This window comes from Prunus mume, linkage group LG1 (assembly GCF_029339155.1).
Source record: "Prunus mume cultivar Tortuosa linkage group LG1, ASM2933915v1, whole genome shotgun sequence".
Lineage (NCBI taxonomy): Eukaryota > Viridiplantae > Streptophyta > Magnoliopsida > Rosales > Rosaceae > Prunus > Prunus mume.
In genome coordinates, this window is record NC_142698.1 from 13,627,749 (window position 1) to 13,647,663 (window position 19,915).

At 36.0% G+C, this 19,915-nt stretch overlaps 2 protein-coding genes across 8 annotated transcripts; both read right to left on the bottom strand.

Annotated features, from left to right (window-relative positions):
• Positions 1–8,332: 8,332 nt before the first annotated feature.
• Positions 8,333–16,184, bottom strand: EMB2730 (Ribonuclease II/R family protein). 6 transcript variants are annotated; one of them, XM_016796469.2, is made up of 16 exons: positions 16,043–16,184; positions 15,819–15,905; positions 14,547–14,706; positions 14,261–14,374; positions 14,084–14,161; positions 13,884–14,015; positions 13,124–13,345; positions 12,735–12,917; positions 12,404–12,466; positions 12,179–12,285; positions 11,952–12,101; positions 11,280–11,439; positions 10,494–10,889; positions 9,697–9,921; positions 9,060–9,259; positions 8,333–8,968 (listed from the first exon to the last, which is right to left on the bottom strand). In XM_016796469.2, exons 1-15 carry the CDS (start codon positions 16,075–16,077, stop codon positions 9,131–9,133), a joined length of 2,241 nt encoding a protein of 746 aa, XP_016651955.2. In that variant the 5' UTR covers positions 16,078–16,184; the 3' UTR covers positions 8,333–8,968; positions 9,060–9,130. The 6 variants fall into 6 exon arrangements, with proteins under 6 accessions (XP_016651955.2, XP_088908213.1, XP_088908228.1 ...); XM_089052087.1 differs by lacking the exons at positions 15,819–15,905; positions 16,043–16,184 and adding an exon at positions 14,889–15,288 and having other exon boundaries at positions 8,333–8,569; positions 8,661–8,968; XM_089052102.1 differs by lacking the exon at positions 16,043–16,184 and having other exon boundaries at positions 14,547–14,720; positions 15,819–15,897.
• On the bottom strand, positions 15,822–19,104 carry LOC103339342 (RHOMBOID-like protein 1). 2 transcript variants are annotated; one of them, XR_016126924.1, is made up of 7 exons: positions 18,577–19,104; positions 18,235–18,398; positions 17,792–17,955; positions 17,433–17,692; positions 16,554–16,680; positions 16,043–16,215; positions 15,822–15,905 (listed from the first exon to the last, which is right to left on the bottom strand). XR_016126924.1 is itself a non-coding variant. In XM_008242622.3 (6 exons), the coding sequence occupies exons 1-6, from the start codon at positions 18,906–18,908 to the stop codon at positions 16,093–16,095; spliced, it is 1,170 nt and encodes a 389-aa protein (XP_008240844.2). In that variant the 5' UTR covers positions 18,909–19,104; the 3' UTR covers positions 15,913–16,092. The 2 variants fall into 2 exon arrangements, 1 of the variants encoding a protein (XP_008240844.2); XM_008242622.3 differs by lacking the exon at positions 15,822–15,905 and having other exon boundaries at positions 15,913–16,215.
• Positions 19,105–19,915: the final 811 nt, after the last annotated feature.

A 19,915-nucleotide genomic window follows, 5' to 3' on the forward strand; every position in this document is an offset into this window, starting at 1 on the left:
TCTCTCTCTTATCTTTTTAGTATATGAACTATTCCTCAACTTGGAATTGGGAAATCTCAGTACAACACAACATGAATTTGGAGTATCATAAAATTCAAAAATATTCAACTAATATCCACAGAACTTGTTCAAAAATTAATGAAGAAGAAAACATAAAAAAAAGCACTAAGTTGAAGTTCATTTTGCTTGGATCAGAAGCTGAGCCATCAGCACCTGCAATTTGTTTGCAAATTTGGCATCTTTCCCCCTTTCTGTACTTATCCAAGTGAAAAAAATAATTTGAAAATTTCGTAAAATAGAAAAACGATAAAAAATATGAAATTGCGGGAATCCAAAGACCCGAAAACCACCACCTCAATAAACCAGGACAGAAAGGTGAGCTCTCCCCAAAAACAAGACAAAATACCAAAGCGCGTAAAACGTGGGACCCACGGTCCGTACACGTCAGCAGGGGCGGGGGTGGAGGAGGACGAGGGGCCCATTATGTGGCTCGTTTGGCCATGGGCCTTAACCGTAAGTGGGACCCACGGAAGGGGTGGCTCGTGCATACTACAGAACGGGGTCAGGGTTTTCCGGGTGCTGCAGATGGAGTTGTTTGGCTATGATTGGGCTGCGCACATGGCACATCCACCAATACCAACTGTCTGCTCTCCTCTTTTGTGAAACCACGGTTTTAATTGCTTTGGATTTTGATATTTTTCCATTTATAACATCATGGAAATAATTCCCAATAAAAGGGAATTAAATGCCTACTTCTTATAAATATACTCTCTTGAAAATAAATACAAAATTCAAATTGGAGAAAACCGACTCAAAAAGCTATATTATCTCGAAGTGACGGCTAGTGTGACCTAACCTATTTTGGTTACGCATTCCTGATATACATTTTGATATTCATTTTTCGTACGACTTACGTTGTGTTGAAGAGATATTTTTGCATCGAGCTATTATAATAAAGTTAAAAGTCATTTTTGGTCTCTATAGTTTGACAATTTAATTAATTTTGATCTTGTAGTTTTAGTTTCGTCAATTTTACAATTGTAGTTTTATATTTGTAGTAATTCAAGGACATGTTAATATTTTTATCAATTTCTTTAACGATGTAAGGGACAATTTCGTTAACTCAAAACTCTTGAGCTTAAAAGCTTGTTTAAAATTCTTCCCATTTCATCTTAGGGCTCTAAATTCAACAACTAATCCCAATTTTTTAAGAACCCTAAACTCAAATGATCAATTTCAAGCCCTAATATAAAATTAGGGGAGTTTCAAACGAGCTTTTATGCTCAATATTTTCGGGTTGACAAATTGCCCCTTGCATCGTCAAAGAAATTGACAAGTATACTAACTTGTCCTTGAATTGCTACAAATATGAAACTACATGTCAAAAATGATAGAATTGAAACTATAAGGTCAAAAGTGGTTGAAGTGTCAAACTAGAGTGACCAAAAATGAGTTTTAACCTTATAATAATATAACATGTTAGATATTTTTTGTATGTGATGAAGACTTATTGGAAATCGATGCGGCAACTTTAATTCAAACCAAAGAAGAAGAAGTTGCTTGTGTCATGTTGGTGTTGTGTGCCATTAAAGATGAAGATAAGCCGTGAGTCAAAGGGCGGAGAAATGAGATGATTCAAAGTTCATGGCTAGAGAAAAGTCTGTTGCTGCGAGTGTTTGAAAACCCCAATTGGCAAATTGCTCATACCAAAAAGGTTCAATTTGCATGTGAATGGAATTATTATTGTTTAGGGTTTTTGCTTCTTTCTTCCTCAAGAGTCAAGACTCATCTCCATCTCAATCCACACACCATGTGCCTTTACTAATGGCATCCTTTCCCTTTTCTTCTTCCCTCCCAAATATACCAAGCCCTTCTCTTCCTTTTTCCCTATTTAATTTCCTATTCCACATATATATATATGTATATTTGTTTGTACTCCAAGTATCTTATAAACTTGTCTCATCATGTCATGTGACATCCACGTGCATTTGGCATTGCAATATTTCCATTCAGCCCAATTATGGGGTTTGCTATCCATCGCTATATTTTATACATTGGCTAAATAAATTGGATATGTATAGGCATGTTAGCCTCACGAGATAAATGGCCAAACAGAGTAACATGATCAAATGATAATACCACACACTAAATTTGACAAATTAAATTATGTATAGGTTTAATTGTTGCAATTGTCTCCCGATTATAGTCGGAGTTGTATTTTCATTCATGAACTGAAATTAAGACTCATGTTGCAATACTCGTCCTTTTTGCTAACTCCGTCAAATTTTATGTTAAATACAAAACAGAAGTAGATGCGAAATTCCAATGACTCCCATTTAACATGCATGTTATGTGTTCTTGTTTTTCTTCTTCTTTATTTCCTTCTTTACCTTTAGAGTTTAATTACATCATATTCTCATAAAGGTACACATGGAAATTGTGTCATGCAAAGGGGCACGCATGTTTCTTTCATATATTTGCATCAATATTGAATATAATTGTGAATGTTGTGGTAATTAACAAATCTTGTTGATCTCGATCAGTCTCATTCTCAGCACCACCAGTCTACCAGTGCTTGCTTTGTGTGTTCCATTAAAACCAAAGGTGCAAGGTGAGGGGCTGGTGGGTGCAGCTAGTACTTTTTGACACGTAAGGTGTTAAAATTTAAAGGGCGGTCCCACTCATGCACCGACCAACCAGATCTAGCAAATCTGCCAGGTCATCACAAAATCTGGCAATGAAGTTATGAAGGCGCCTCAAGTTCAACCAAACAGCACCAACACCATGCCATGCATAGCAAGACATGTGAACGTGCCACCGAGATCGTCTTGATCCCTACCCCATTTATATAAATAAATAAATATATATGTATTTAAATACATGTTCTACAATTTCCACGTTGTTGAAGATGAAATTGTGATGGGGATTAATGAGGCATGTGAATGTGTATGGTGTTGATTTAGCTTATTGCGTACGTACTCAGCTAGGGTACAACTTTCTTTGTTTGTATTCAAATGTACGTCTCATTGATCGGCTTTGCTTAATTTGTACAACCCCAGTTAAAATGATTACCATCATTAATTAAGTTTCCCTTAATTTATACAGACTAATTGGATGTGTTCATCGCAAATCGGCATTCAAACTCATTGGCTTTGGCTATTTGAGATTTGCTTTAACACAGAATTACATATAACATATTTTAATCGCAATGGTCCTTAAAATTATATTCAAGTTTCATTTTGGTAAACTCTTTTATGTGTTCTAATTTAGTCATTCCGTATCATTTTTCGTTGATTTTGCATCCAAATTATTGACAGATGAACAAAATCAAAACCCGTGTGAGAATTGAAGAACCAAAATGAAACTTGAGTATAAGCTCAAATACCATTACAGTTAAAAACTGTCACCATGCACATATTGAAAAGACCATTGATGAATAAATCAAAGCACAGTTCAGGGTTCTCAAAACTTCTTTGTTTTTTTTTTGGTCTCATCTATCAAGTAGATGGTGGGTGGTTCCTAAAAGGGTTGACTATGCTTACTTTGCAATTGAATGATTATATCTTTTCACATAAGATTAAGAAAATATTATTTGATCTTGGGGCAATTGTATTTTTATGGGTTTGAGAATAATTGCACTCCACTATAAGATAACCCTAATCATGAGCTTTCTCTTCGTACACCAACATTTTACCCACTTGCATATGTATATAAGTGATTACATTATTTATCTGCCTAAGACTCCAATCATGTCTATCGAATATTGATTCATGGGGCTTTGCATCTACTTTGCTTCAAAACTTGGTTTTCAAATTAATTATCTTTGTATAATCCCATCATATCAAAGTCAAACAAAAGATTAAACTAATGAATACGTTCCTACAATTAATTTAACTTATAATCTATCTTTTTATTTTGTTTTCGGGTTTAATGGGCTGTTTATTGATAAGTAAGTAGGCACCGAATAATCTTATTTTGTTTATATATTTTTTCGAATTCCAAACCTTTTTAATAATAAAAATCTTGAAGTTCACGAATGGCGTCTAGTCTAATGAAAAAAAAACTTAATTTGTAGACGTTCGAACCGTCATAATACTTTGGTAGTGTGTGTGTGTGAGAGAGAGAGAAGAAACCTCTCTTCCAATAGTTGTTTAGACTATAACTTGTATTGAAAAAACACATCTGAGATCTGGCACCTCTTCCTCTATGATATACATAAGCTCATGAAAAAAATGATTACAATACAGTAAGGAATTCTAAATGCATGCAACCAACAATATGATCCGTAGTACCTATACAATTATTTATGAAAATCCCCAGAGCCATGACTGGCAGAGAAATACAGGGCCCCCTCATCCCAACCATGGCTGGAATTCAATTATTATATATATTTAATACAGGTTGGCCAGGGGCCATATAAAAGATAAAGTCCTCACGTAGATTATTGGAGCTTTGATTTGACGTATGATCTGGAGCAGAGTGAGCATGTTCAAATTAATTCTGCTGTTTTTTAAGCAAAGGACAGTCCTCTAATTTAGTCCGTACCCTTTGATAAGCAGAGGGTCGATCGACTCCCATCCCATGTTAGCTATCACCTTATCATTAAACAACGTTTTAGTATTTTGCTAATCGGTATATAGAACATAGTAACATGCATTTGGCTTCATCTGTTGACTTTGTCGAATTTTTGACTTTGTGATCGTATGAGTTTTTAAAAATACTTGTACAATACACAATGTGTACGGCTAATTCTATATTGTGAGTTGTATTAATTTATTCATGTATAAAAATAACTCAAGAATTTCTTATTGACCACTCTTTCTCACTTGCATTGCATGTTGTTGGAACATCATTTGACATTTTTAATCCAGAATAATGCCTTTCTTATCGGACTAGCTAGTTGATGGAATGGAAGAATACATGTAGACATTTAACATGGGAATTTCTCATGATGTGTCGGCTCATATCATGGTAGATTTTCTCTTTCCCTTTTTTATTTTTTCAGATGAACGTGAACCCCATGAACCCCATGAACTTGTGGTTGTGGACAGAAGGGTTCAAATATTCTATAGAATTTTACTCCTCATGCGTTTACTATATCTATATGGCGTATGTGATTACTTACATGAAATGTCATGTGTTTTCTTCACGATCATCTCATGCATGCATATGTCGCCCATATCATGATGATGCTTGAGTATTAAGATTAATTTTTATCAATGATGTAAAAAGTGCACTATATAGCACTACTCAACACAATAATCTTCACAAGAAGATACAAAGCGTAGCCAAATTTTACTTCGTCGAGCGAGATTGATGACTGATTAATTCAATGGTAGTTAGTTATATGTTTTTTTTTATACTTCTATTGGAAATTCTAGTTTATACCTATCACCTATTGATACGAAATGAGTTAAAAATGTATGACAAGTTAACATTCTCCCTTACGTATAGTTCTTAGAATCAAAGTTATGATATTATGTTAGATAAATACTAATTAGACACCAAAAGCTTATTGCGTTTTTAAAGATGAGTGAGTATTGTATATGAAGGTAACATATGATTGCTTCCTAGCTTTGCCATACTCAAGTTTAGGCTTTAGCTAGGCTACTCTCATATATGATGTATCAGTGGACAATCGAAACTTGCAATTAAAGCATATATAAATGCTTGAGTTTCTAATTAATTTAATGGTTAAGAACCAATAACAATGTCGCCAAAAGAATTATCGCTGAGGTCTAAACTTGTATCATTAAAATCTTGAAGAAATTGATCAAATCATTGCATATATCTCAAATGATAGAGTGTGAAATGAAACCAAGAACAAAAGAGTGGGCGGGGTGTGAGAAGAAAGATCGATAGGAGCATGTCATGTGGGTGTAAAGTTCATGACCCGAGGAAGGGGACAATAGGCACCAATGGAGAGTGTGCAAGGGGTCCTCTGCAACCAACCTTTCCCCTGACCTATCATCCATCACAATTCTGCAGATTTCTGCATCCCCATGTGATCTCTCACTTCTCTACATCACTTAATTCGTCCAATCTCGCAACCTCTGCCAATTGCACCTTTTTATATTTATTATTTATTTCCTTTTTGAAATGCATGCATATGAAGTTCGTTTTGATTATAAGGTGTGCCACAAGTGTTTCCGGCTTGGCCTGTACCAGTCAGACAATTATTGAAATTATAATGGCGAAATAAATCAACAATATTCACACCAATATGAGTTTAATTTCAAGGATTTACTAGATTAATTATGCGCATGTCACCTTCTGATGTGATTTTACAAACAAATTAATTAAAAATAAAAGGATGTCAATTTTATGTTGGCCCTTTTAAGATGTGCTTAATTCTAGGAACTTTAATTTTGTGGACCAGTGTTTCTGGCCCCTTAGCCCCCCCTACCACTGTTATCAAGTCCCATCAAACATCTTGCCAGCCCTTTGTTTTCTTTTGAATCGATTCTTGCACCCATCCATCGGTGCACTCTATCTTTAAGCCATGCGTTGCAGTTGTTTTACTTTCTGTCGAACTATTGACTACATAGAACGACCCAGTTATTAGTGCTGAAAAAGACATCCCCTATAGTTAATGGACACCTTGGGAAATGAGAGGGTCCTCTTCTTAACTGCATTAGTAGCTTGCTAATAAGCCTGGACACGGATCGGTTTGGAACAGTAGAAGACTCTTCTGTTAACCAAATTAAAAATTTCGGTAGATCATTTTCTCTTCCGTTAACTAAATTAAAAACTTCGGTAGACTTCAGATCAATTAACCTATTATTCAGTTTGGATTGATTCGGTACGTCGGTAGTACCGTAATAAAAATATACTAATACAAATATAATTTATAATACTTTCACATAATATAAGTTCTTGAATAAATACACTAAATTATCCTTGTAAAATATAAAAATCCAATAGTCTAATTCATCCAAATATGAAATCAAATAACTTAGTCACTATATCATTCAATATATACTCAAGATGTATTGAGAGCCACTTGTGTTTGTTGTTTGAACATTTGAATGTTATTTTTACTGAATTCTCTAAATTTATGTAAATAATTTTGACATTTGTTCCACGATGAGTTCTTTAGTTTTTCATGCTCTATCCAACCATATAAAGAACATAAAATTTGAATCAACAGTTGGAAAGTTACAGGTAAAAAACGGGACAAATGTCGAAACTGGAAAACATAGGAAATTCATAATTCCTATATAACCAAAAAGGCTACAGTACTTGGGTTATAAAGAAGTGATATAATGGTGATAAAGCGGTGATAGAATGATGATAAATAAGTGATACATCAGTGATAAAGGAGTGATACAAAATACTTATTGTATTTATTTTTGATTTCTTGTTTTGTATTTAAATAATAGAATAAGTATAAATATCGGATTGGTACGGGTTTCCATCGGGTTAGGAATATTGTTTCTCTTAACCAAATCAAATGTCTCGGTACGGCTCGGATCAGAATAATTAAAATTTAAAAATAATTATTTAACCAAATCAAACCGCCAGTACAGTATGATCGGTACGCGGATAATTCAGATGAGATGCCCACCCCTACTTGCTAGCTAGCTAACTCATCATGCCCCAGTTTGGGGACGAAAGACACATCAACCAACCCATCTAATAACCCCTTCATTATACCCAAAAGGGGTCAAAACAGGTAAGGTAAAGCCTCACAAAATCGGGGAACAACACAACTACAACAAGAAGTGTTTTATATTTGGCGGCCATTGGGACCATGTGTTAATGTTAGTGCACTAATAGTTCATGCCAAATATCATTGCTGGGTTACATCAGTTGGTCAAGATAGTGTGTTTATCATTTTGCACTCAAGCTCAATTCCCTTCCACGTACATTAGAATAGTTTAGAATATCACATTGTCAAGAATAAGAAAAATGTATTATTGCAAGCGAACTCTCCGCATGAATTGGGCATGTTGAGCACAAAACTAAAAAACCCCTAGTTCAATTAATTTTTCACCATCTTGCACCTTTCAGTGCCGATCAAGTGCAGCCTCTAAAACATGTGAAACCCACAGACAAACTATTAACAAGGATCATGTGGAGTGAGTCGTGAAAATAATGGGAAATTCAATGCATTTTTTGCAATTTCCCAATATAAAGTAATACAGTGTTCGACTGAACATTGCGCAGCACAGAAGTTTAAGAGCATGTCTCCCTTGCCGTACGCAGTTAGACGGTAAATTTCCTTTTGTCTTATCACGTGACTGACTGTAAAACTAACCAGCTATTGTTTCCACGACAAGTAAAATTGATATAAAAAATGAAAAGAAAAATAGATAGCAAAATCATGGCATTTTGCAAATTGACAATTCATCACCATTCCACAAACAATACAGTGCACCACTTTTTCGGCATTCAATATTACAAGGATCCGAAAATATATCAAAATTTCTCAGCATTTCATCTATTCAAATTTACATAATTGTGTCTGCCCTGCTCATCTTCAAAACTTCTGATTCATATTCCACATAGTGAAAATTCCCTTGTTCACTGATCATTTTCCATGTTAATATGTCACGAGGTTCGCTACCTGATTTAGATAGTTTCTGATTGAACACATGATATACAAATGCTAACTTCTAAAATTAACCAAAATTTGCTATTGGAAATACACAAACCACCTTGAAATGGCACCATATTGAGCAATAAAGACGAACTTCTTGGATGCCAAATAGTCCACAGAAAAACAAGTGGGGTGAAGGCCACAACCGGGGCCAAGGTCTTGAAGCAATTCCTATTCCTCGTATTTGAAATTCTCCTGGAGAAGGTTTGACATGCAATACAGCTCGGGCATCAACTGCTGCAGGTGACAATGCTTACAATAATTCCTCACTGATATTTGATCTAATTTGAATTACAACTCTGTGAGCTTAGGGGTAGCTTTTGGGTTCCCGAAGGTTGCAGACAATATGACATGGTGGTAAATATTCTGTCACACATTAGGGGAATGTTGGTAAGAGCCCAGTCACCTATACAGAAGCATAATTATACAGTAGGTTTAACAAGAGAGCATTGCTTACCCATAGAGATCATTGTCATACCAGCGACAAAATGTCTCTTAGTGACAAGATCCAGTTAAACGAATCTATCTTTATCTCTCAATGACAATCTCTTTAAGGAAAAGCACATCATCACGTGGATGAGCTTCTTCTACCCGAACTAGAACTTCATCTCCAACATCTGCTCCCACAGATACCCACACGGAAGATTGAAGTCCCACCTGAAAAATTCATGTTTGACATAATCAACGTAAGTGCAGGCCATAAAGCTTAATAATGGCGCAACCCATAAAGCTTAATAATGGCATACTCATCCCAAATAAAAGAAGGATTAAGAGCAGGAGAGAAGGGAAAACATAAAAGAAAATGACAATACAGATCCAGCTACAGACTTACTATAGCTACCACACATCTTAGAATTGGTAGAGAATCAAAAGACGGGCTCATCAATTGACATGTACCATATACGGTCACAATAGATCTGCATAGACTATATGGGATGCTTATTTTAATATCTCATTAATAGCAAGTGTGGTTGACAGTGTCTACAGTTTTACAGTTTTAGTTGTGTCTAACAATCCTAAAAGTTTTGTGCTACAAATAATGCATGACATGACTAGCAGCATTTACAATTAAACAGACATAATTACATGTTTACCTCAACTAACAATATGGCCGCAATCCGATCCTTAATGAATCTAAGAATCAATGCACGATATCTTTTTTCTTTTGGCTGCCTTCTCAGAAATTCTAATATCCAATACCGAAGACTGCTGCTAAAGAGCTTCTTTGCTACTCTAGCATTCATATTCACTATAGATGCCATCCCTTCCAACTGACCAGCTGAGAAAGGAGGAGATTTCCCGATGAGAAATGCTTTAACCTACATAACAGATACCTTCATCAACGCTTAGCAACATTAGCTCAACAATTTGGCTGAATACCGCATTAAAACACAATTCTCAGCAAAGTATTAGTAGTAATATAACATGCAGAAGTCATTGCACCTAAGCCTGCCAGCTTAGCTTAACTTTCTGACCTTGGTATTTTGGAATTCATAAGATTTAACTATTAAAGTCAATTAACCATGTGCTCAATTAAGCAAGACCCTAATTTATATAAAGCTGTTCATAAGATATGGTGAAGCACCAATTGTCCCTCCAGATTAAACTCCACACGGGCAACATAGACATAAATATGATTAGATAACGCATCTGTTTTTCTATTTTTTTTTTCTTTCAAAAAGTCTCGTTCTTCATTTTTGAACAAAAGACTCCACATAGCAGTGATACCTTAACTCATTACCCTTCATTCATGAAGCACATAGCTTTGTCTGCTTGCAAACCACAGACAAGAGATCAAGATCATTATATGATTTTGTTGACAGCAGAAGGACAAGGTCAACATTTGAGATTGTAGTTTATTAAAAACTATACTTGCATGGAAGAAACTCACCTGATAGTGAGCTAGTAAATCCATATATCTACGGATGGGAGATGTAAACTGAACATAACCCGGAAGTCCTAAAATTCCATGGCGTATAGGTTTCCTGAAATCAATTTCAGCAGCACGCATTAGTTTAACAAGAGCAGAGCTTCTAACAGGTCCTTCTGGAAGATGTGCAAATGCAGATGTGTCGATGTTGGATTGGGGCTGTCCTCTGTAGGGTAAAGGAATGTTATTGCCAGAACCAAATGTGGCCACAACTTCTCCACAGAGTATCATCATCTCAGTAACAAGTCGCATTGCAGGGTCTGCCTGGTTTTCAACATACAGATTAATAATAGGCTCTGGATCCTCTGGATTAACCACTTTGATACGTGCTTCCAATGTGGCTGTGTCAATTGCACCCTGAAAAATGAGCATACAGTTATTGTCACAGAAGAATTTTGGAGGGTTACTGATTAATCATGCCTACAAACCTAACCCCCCCCTCTTTTTTTGGAGACCTTAGATCAACATTTCCTATTTAAAAAAGTAAATACATGCTTGTTTTATGAATGAAATTGTTATGACAAGGGTTTGGATTTTTTTCTATCTTTCATGATCTTAAGGATTTTGCACATAGCAGGATCCATATCAATAGTAGAATATCCATAGGGTCCAGGTTATGGACAGTACAACCATGAAAATAATTGTCGACTAACAGGATCACGAGCACCAAGGAAAGCTACTGGAACTCTGAATCATACAACCAAGAACGTTTCAGAATTAATTTTGGTCTAATTAATTAACTCCAACCTGTTGGCGACGCCATATTGAACGGAGAGTTGCTGCCTCAGACAGGATTTTCAGTTCAGTCTCTTCTTCCAGGTTTAAATGAAGAAGCTCCGATGCGCTCTCATACGTCAACATGTAAGTTGGTCTAATGATTGAGTTGACCACCGAATATTCTGCAATACTATTGAACCACACAGAGAGTAAAATAGAGTTCATTAGTAAAATTTGGTTGGAAAGGAGAAAACTAACCTTTGAGTTAGCAAAAGCTAAAATGCTTTAAAGAAATATCCACCCCACTTGTTCTAGATGATTATATAATCTTTGAATCATAGTCTGTAGAATTATCTTATTTGGAGAAAATTAACCTTTAAGTTAGCAAAAGCAAAAATGCTTCAAAGAAATTCCCACAAGTCTGTTGTGATGCCCCCTCCTTCAGTTAGAATGATTTAATTATTTCAGTCTGTAGAATAATATGGAATCATTTTAATTCAAAAATCTATCTAACCCCACCACCTTCAAAACCAAGATAATTCTGAATTCATAATATACAAATCTAGGAGGGAAGCAATGGTCTACAAGCCCTAAAAAAGGGTGTTACAGCTCTGTGTAACTCCATTAAACTATAAAACAGCACCGATTCGGATGAGATCTCAAAAGGGGGACCAAACATATAAAGAAAAAAAATTGTTTTACCTGCCATCAGAATGCAGCACAACAGATACTGTAACTGCATTGCAATTCTCTCCTTGTTGCAAACTCATTCCCTCCATGGCAAGTTTCTCTGGGAACATAGGATAAGTGGCAGTGGGCAAGAAAACAGAAGTTCCTCTTCTCATTGCTTCCCTATACATCATGAATTTATCAGAAACGAGTGAAACATAAACACGTATCAATAAGGCTTGTAGTGTTCCACAAACTACCTGTCTACTATGCTCCCGGGTTGAACAAACCTAGTTGCATCTGCAACATGAATCCATATTTTAATGCGTCCATCTTGCAGCCTCGTTGCACTCAGAGCATCATCAAGCTAACATGTTACAATTAAAAATTTCATACGAAGATCTATCAAATTTTGATGCGGCAAAAATTTACAGTTTTGACAGCAGAAGATAACATCACTAGGCATGTGTAAAAGTAAAACATACCTCATCAGCCTCATCCACATCAATAGCATAGACCTTCAAGTGAGTGAGATCTTTCCTTTCAATCTAAAACAAGAACATTTGCAGAATTTTTGTAAGGTTTTTAAACTAAATTTTGCCCTATATGTACTATAATACAGGAAGCAGGCTAACCTTATACTTTCATTTTTATAGATGTGTGTTTGTGTAATTTTTCATAAAAACCATTAAAAGTTTCATTACAATAATAATACAAGGTTTTCCTATAAAATTAAGGATGCAAGCTGAAATCTTAATACTGAATCACATCTTGCCCCATGGGTATAACTATATTCATAACAGAGAGCAGGCTAACCTCATCTGGATCATATGAATCTGACAGAAGACTTTCTGCAGCTGATATAACTTCATCTGAGTGATCAGTACGGGTATTGAACTTCAACAGGTCAAGATTCACATGTACAGGAAAAAACCCAATATTTATGAGGAGATTTAGAGCTGATGATGCTGTTTTCACCATCCCCATTGCCCTTAGGATCTGACAAGAAGGTATGTACAAAAGGATAAACAAATTAGGAACAAAGCTGATATGCATGTATGAATATGATGTATCACACAAAGAGAAATAGGGCATAACACCATCAACAAGATCTTCTCTTATGATGAGCCATACATTTTCAGAGCTTAGAAGTACCAATTATCACAGTAAGCTTAAACACTATCATTTAAGTCAGACTTAGTTACCATTCCAGCCGTTTTCCTTTGGTCATCATTTGTGCAGGCATCAATAGCATACGATTCAAGAGACTTAATTTTCTGTCTGATTTTCTCTTCAACCATCCAAGAAGATTTGGGAGGTTTAGCATCTAAAGGCATTGCCTTAGCAGATTTCAGTAATTGTACAAACTCCTGCAGTTCTTTCTCAGCTGCCTCCTTTGCGAGCTTCCTACGGAGAAGTTCCTCAACCTAGTTTCTCAAAAAACAAAAAAACAAAAATTCACGTCAAAATTATTGGAAAAGCAAGAAGGCAATCAAGATGAATGCTATCATGGATTACTCAACTTATTAATCAAACTTGCATTAACTTCTAATACATGTCAAGAATATATTTTCTTTCTTTTTCTTATATAAATATATATATATATATATATATGTATGTATATATATGTGAAGATGCCTAAACAGTAAAACAAAAGATTTTTAATTTAGAGTGGTAATTCCTATTGGTATCTGCCAACATACGGCCCAAACCATCTTATGCCAATCAACATCAACATACCAACAGACTACAAAAATTTCAATTGTTATAAGTTTTCTTCACCATCTAATACAAAACTATCAATATAGAGTGGAATTAACATCATCTGAGGAGAATCACTCTTCCTTCAAACATAATATCCTTTCTTGAAACACATCTCCACATTAGGAGCCATAAAGATAAGCAATTTCAAACAAGGCGAGCCAACTGTAAGAAGAGAAGATGTTAAACCAAAGCATGCTGTACCTGCACAGCAGGTCGAGGTCCATATATAGAGTGAGAACCTTTTGTCTCTAGCACAGTGAAGTATACTTCATCTTCTGCAAGCATCACATGAGCACAGTAGCATTCAAGAGGCTCCACACTACCAAAGATCATCTGTGGAATGAGCTAGGATCATTGAAGGAACAGCCATACATATATATTTAACTTGAAAAGTATAGTACCTCAGCTAATTCTTCTGGCGTCACACGCTTATTCTTTTCGAGGAGTTCAACCCAAGCAAATTCTAGAAGTGCTGAGTCCTGCACCAGATTAAAAAAATATTATTTACCAAAAAACACAAACCACCAGAATAGAAAAAGAAAATTCATATCTGCGACTATTTTTGGGCAAGAACCAACCGAGTTCTCCTGAGCTCTCTGAACAAACTTTGAAATCTCCGCGTGGTCGAAATTTTCAACACCAGGAACAATATATGTGATTTGTTGTGGTTTAATGGATGATGTAACACCATTCTGACATAGCATAAGAACAACCACCATAAAAATACAAATGTTAGACTAGCAGGAAACAATAACATCCCGTGCATAGTTTTTATTATTATTTAAGTTTAAAAAAGTTTCACAGTGAGCTTTCAACACCTAGCAACCTATTAATAAGCCGCATTAGTTGTTTTTCTAGTAGAACCTGATCAGAAACCATCCAATTCTTCTTGCCATCGGGTCTCTGGGCAACAGCAAGCAATACTCTCTCTGAATCCTTCTTGAACTCGAGCAGCAACCCTTGCTGCAGCGTTCGGTTCACAAGCTTATCTTCTACAATCCCTCCACTGCTTGTCAGCTCCACCCTGCAAAACATTTACTAAATAATCTCATTATACTTGCATTATATATATGCCTTTCTTCTTTCTCAGCAAGCAAACAGCGCATAAATTACATTACTTTAAGTCTCTAAATTCGTAATTAAGGATGATTAAAAAAAAATTCCGAAGAAATGTGATTCTGAGAGGGGGAGAGAGAGGGAAGCTACTTGGCGGCAGCGCGAACTCGTCTCCGTCGGCGCAAGGCACCGAGCTCTTCCATGATGCTGTCGACGAGGCTGTGAACGGAGCTGCTTTGAAGGCCGCCATGGCCAGGAACTAACTTATCGGATCGAAATATCGGGAAGCGAATGCTAAATTGGGAGAAGCGGCGACTGAAGTGGCATGGGGAGCAGCGGAAGGCGAAGAGAGTAGGGGACGAAGAGGAAGCGGAAGCGGAGCGAAAGATTGAACAGCTGCTGACGGCTCGAACCGCCATCACCGTCCGGCGAACGAAATGAAAGGTTTAGGGGAATGGGAGGGAGAGTGTTTGTTACTCTGCTTGTTTGTTGATAATGGCTATCCTGTGACTGCGAAAGCTTGTTTTCTAACACCCGCCCTTTTCTTTTTTGTCGCACACAATATGTAACGAAATTTTTATTTATTTTTTGTCATTAATTTAATAGAAAAAGTCATGAACTCAAATTAAACAAGCAAATCATATTTTTTTTGGAGGATTTTTACTGGTGAAAATGTGTTTTTATCTCAATGTTGTAGTTGATTTTTGTGTTAACTTTTAGGTTGGTATATAATCAACTAAAAGTCGAGCAAGCAAGTTACACTGATATGTGGTGTTATTAATTCAAATCTTATAATATGAATGAACGACATAGTTGATATATTATGAAATTATAATTGCTAGAGCATGTTACATTCCATGCTGGTTTATCTATCTGTTTGACTGCAAATTTGCAATGACTTACCATGACACACACAAATAATGATGATATTGATGCAGTTGGATCATGGTCGTCTTAATTATTTTTTTCCAAAATTATTAATTAACTTATGTCATCTCATCAAGCCTTTTTTCCCAGTCAAAAAGTGATGCAACTTCAGAAAAATGGTATGCCTGGTAAAATCTGAGATGAAACACGTACATATTTTGGCAACTCTGCAGTTTCACACGGTGTGAGAGTCTACACGTACGGCTACATATTTTCACATGCACTTGGTACTTCCTACATCTATATGTTGTAAAGAAAACAGAGCAATCAATCAAATTTCATAGTAAAGATCAAGAATCAAATATTACAGAATGAAATGAATACATGCATAACAAGGGTATCATAACAAAACAAATCCGTAAATTGTATCTTTATACATGCAAGCAGCTCGTGCCGCCCTAAGCCCCCTCATCTCTACCGCAAAAAATCAACTGCAAAGCTGAGAACACAGCCCCTGGATCTGAGACCTGCTTGCATTTGCCAATGTATACGTGCCGTTCTTACCATTGCTTGAGCATGTTAACAAGAGCTGATTGCCCGTCTGGCTTGACTGCAATGAGGTCATGGCACACAGGAGAGTCAGATTGATTCATGCGATTATCACAAGAAAATATCAGACATACTGTTCTTAATCACGAGTACAATTGCCTCTTTGCTAATAAAACCAGTTCCCCTTGACACACAGAAACTTGCCGTCATGTATTCTTTCCAAAAATTTTAACAACTAGTTAGATGAAGATTCAGGTGATCATATATTCAGCACATGAAGCCTTTTTACCCAGTCATAAAGTGATGCAATATGAGAAGAGTGATCTGTCTTGTAAAATTGAATGCAAATCCTAAATAGTATGCAAGGGGGAAATGAAGGGAGTTTTCGGAATTAGTTACCGTGCAGTATGCAGGCTCTGTCTTGCAACTCCATCTTGAAGTAGGGACACAGGACAAATAATGACACCAAGAGCAATGTTTATTTGCATCAACTCCCCGAAGAAGCATAACCAGGCCAACAGTAAACCTGTCATATCAGCAAAAGAGTATTCAGTTTATTCATTTAATAAATTTCCAAGTTAACAGAAACTTTCTCAGGCAGGCCTAAGTCCAATTTACTCAAGTTTGCATGACATCCCTGGTTGCGCCATTTATAACATGAACTAACAGAAGGTGAACATATAACCAAGAGGAAAAACAAGAATAAAAATTAGGGTCCTAGATAAGTACTTCTAGATAAATTTTAGGGAAATAGCCACATTTTGGAAAGTTTCTATATCTCTCTGTGTAGGCATCTTCAACATTGACCAAGTTTCTTTGTTACTTTTGGTTGCTTTAGGGTTCATTCCTAGGTAGAAGAAACTAAGAAAGAGCTTCTGCCATGAATGGAAATCTCTACATCGAATCTGATATTTGAAGTAGATAAAACATTGTTTCACGATTAGGTTGAGCACCTACAACCTAGGTTTCAACAATGTAGATGGACATGTAAGAACTCATTTTCAATACAAGCACAACAAAAGTTTGGGCTGTAGCTGGTAAGTTAGAAAAAATTGATGTTCTATAGGAGCTTTATATCGCCTAAAAAGAACTTAAATTGGGTAGAAGAGTGTGATATGTCATTGTTGAGCTAGTTCATCTGAGGAGCAAATTATGTTTAATGAAAAAGGTCAGCATGTTATATACTCTTTGTAAGCAGATTTGTTTTCGTATGTACTTTTACAAGTACTGATATGTCTTGAACTTCGATTTAACTTCAGATGAAACGGCTTGACTTACCCAACAATTAAAATGATCACAGAAAGGACCCACAAAATGCACTGATAGGTCTTGAACTTCGATTTAGCTTGAGATGATGCGTATCCCGTAGGACCATATCTTTGGTTAACCCATCCGAACTGGGGGCGGATAAGAAATACAAACCCGAGAAAAAAACCCGAAAGAAATCCTCCAATGTGAGCAAAGTTGTCAACGTGTGGCAGAATTCCCACTGCCAAATTGATTGCTATGACGATCAGGAGGGTGAAAAGTGCTCCAAACTGAACAATAATAAGGAATTAGATATTGGATCCTGAATGTGACCGATCTAAGTTTTTGAAGTATGATGAAGCTCCTTTAACAAGCAGTTTGACAATTACCTTACTAGCATATATTGTCCAATTAGTGATAAGTTCAGAAAGCATGGCTCCCAGCAATCCAAAAAGAGCACCAGAAGCACCAACAGAGATGTTTGTTTGAATGAAAAGCGATGACAACAAACTCCCACCAAGTCCAGAGATGACATATATCAACCCGATCCGGACTGCAAGAGAAACACACAAGAATTGGACAAAGGGGATGAGCTAAAGTTTTGTATACTGACATGAACACGGAAATAAGAAGAGCTATATCATCAAATAGATTTGGCTCAATCACAATGAAAAAGCCTAACTTGTCTGATATACCCAAAGTTTCCTTGTGAAAGAAGAACCATTTGCCTTTGAATGATGACAATGCTTTTAATCATCAGAAAGTTCTCTGAATTTGCAGACAAAATTTCATCACAACAATTAGATAGAAAACTGATTTTCAAAATACATACCGAAGCCAAATTCTTGCTCTAGCCGATACCCAATAACCAAAAGGCTCAACATATTAGCCAATAAATGGAAAACACCACCATGTAACCAATTGCAAGTGATGAGAAGCCACCCCTGGTGTCTGTGAACCACCTTATTTACATCTAAAGCCCCCATCTTCTGTAGCCTGCAGCAATCAACATTCCCCCATTATAAACTCATAAAACCCATTAAATCACCAATTTATTTATATAAAAAAACACACAAAACCAGCTAAAGGGTCAGCTGCAGCATTTGTGATCAAAATTTACAGAACCAATTGAAAATCTGAAAACCAACAGGATCATCAAAAACTAAGAACTCACGTGGAAGATGATGGTCCAAGAAGAGGGTTCTCCTTAAAAGGCTGAAAGGAGAATCTACCCAAGAAGGTGGCAATGCAATTGATCGAGTTCTTGGGGCAGTTGTTGACATACATGGTGATGATGAACATAATAACATTGGCAACAACAAAAACAGGTATCAGCCAAACAACCCATTTCTTGAAATGCTTGACCTCTCGATACACATCAGGAGACGAAGCTGGAGCTGGAGAAGGTAGTGGAGGTGTCTCTACGTCCACTGGGTGCACCACGTTGTAGCTCCGCCTGGAGTTCACTCTCATTTGGGGTCCTGAAGATGCAGGCTCTGCCGCCATTGAAGTGGGCAAAGAATCAAAGAATTAGGTTGAAAGCTAAAATTGATGAAGGTTTTTGATGCAGAGGATATGAATGTAAAGAAGGAGACGATGAAAAAGGTGAGAGCTTTAGGAGTACAAAGTCAGGAAATGAGGCTGCCTTTAGTCAACTTTCATCAGTTGAGAAGCTGTTGGCCTGAATTGAACTGCCCTGCTTCATTTGGCCGACACAAACGTGGCGCCTACCTAATTCTTTAGCTTTAAGGCACTGTTCGTTTGGACCTGTGACGTCGCGTTACAAAAATGGAAAAATTAAAATATATATATATACATAAAATGCAAAGAGTGATTAAACATTCAAAATATCAGAAAATATTATTTGTTAATATAAATATTAATAATTAAATAATAATAATATGATAAATTCATACTTTTTCATATTAAAAATAAATAAATTTAGATTTTAGCCATAAAAAAATTTCACTTTTGAAAAAAACCAAAACTTTTTCAAAAAATACAAGAAAACTTCTCAACTTTCAAATCAAAGATATCAAATGTAAAAAATTCCTTAGAAATCAAAAATAAATTAGGGCAATTTTGTCCATTTTGGCTTTTAAAAAAATTCTATCTTCTTTACTTTTTTTCAAAGTCTCCCTAAATTTTGCTTTTTTCAAAGTCTCCCTAAAAAAAATCAGATAATAGATTATATTTTTATAAAACACAACTACCTATTATCTTTAAAATAAATTTAATTTGTTCTTAAAAAAAGCCTCTTACAAATGCAAAAGCACGTTTGCGCTTTTGAAAAGACTAGTTGAAATAAAATTAGAACAGATTAAACATTTGTGAATGAGCAAATTGCATTTTGATTTCTGGAAATATATATATATATGGCATTTTGATCAAAAGCAAACATAGCCTTCTTCTTACTTTCATTTCGTTGTCGTATGTTGCAGCTGTCCAGGTCAAAGTGATTGAATAATTCCATGCAAAAGAGTAATGATTGAATATTTAATCATATGCGTTGT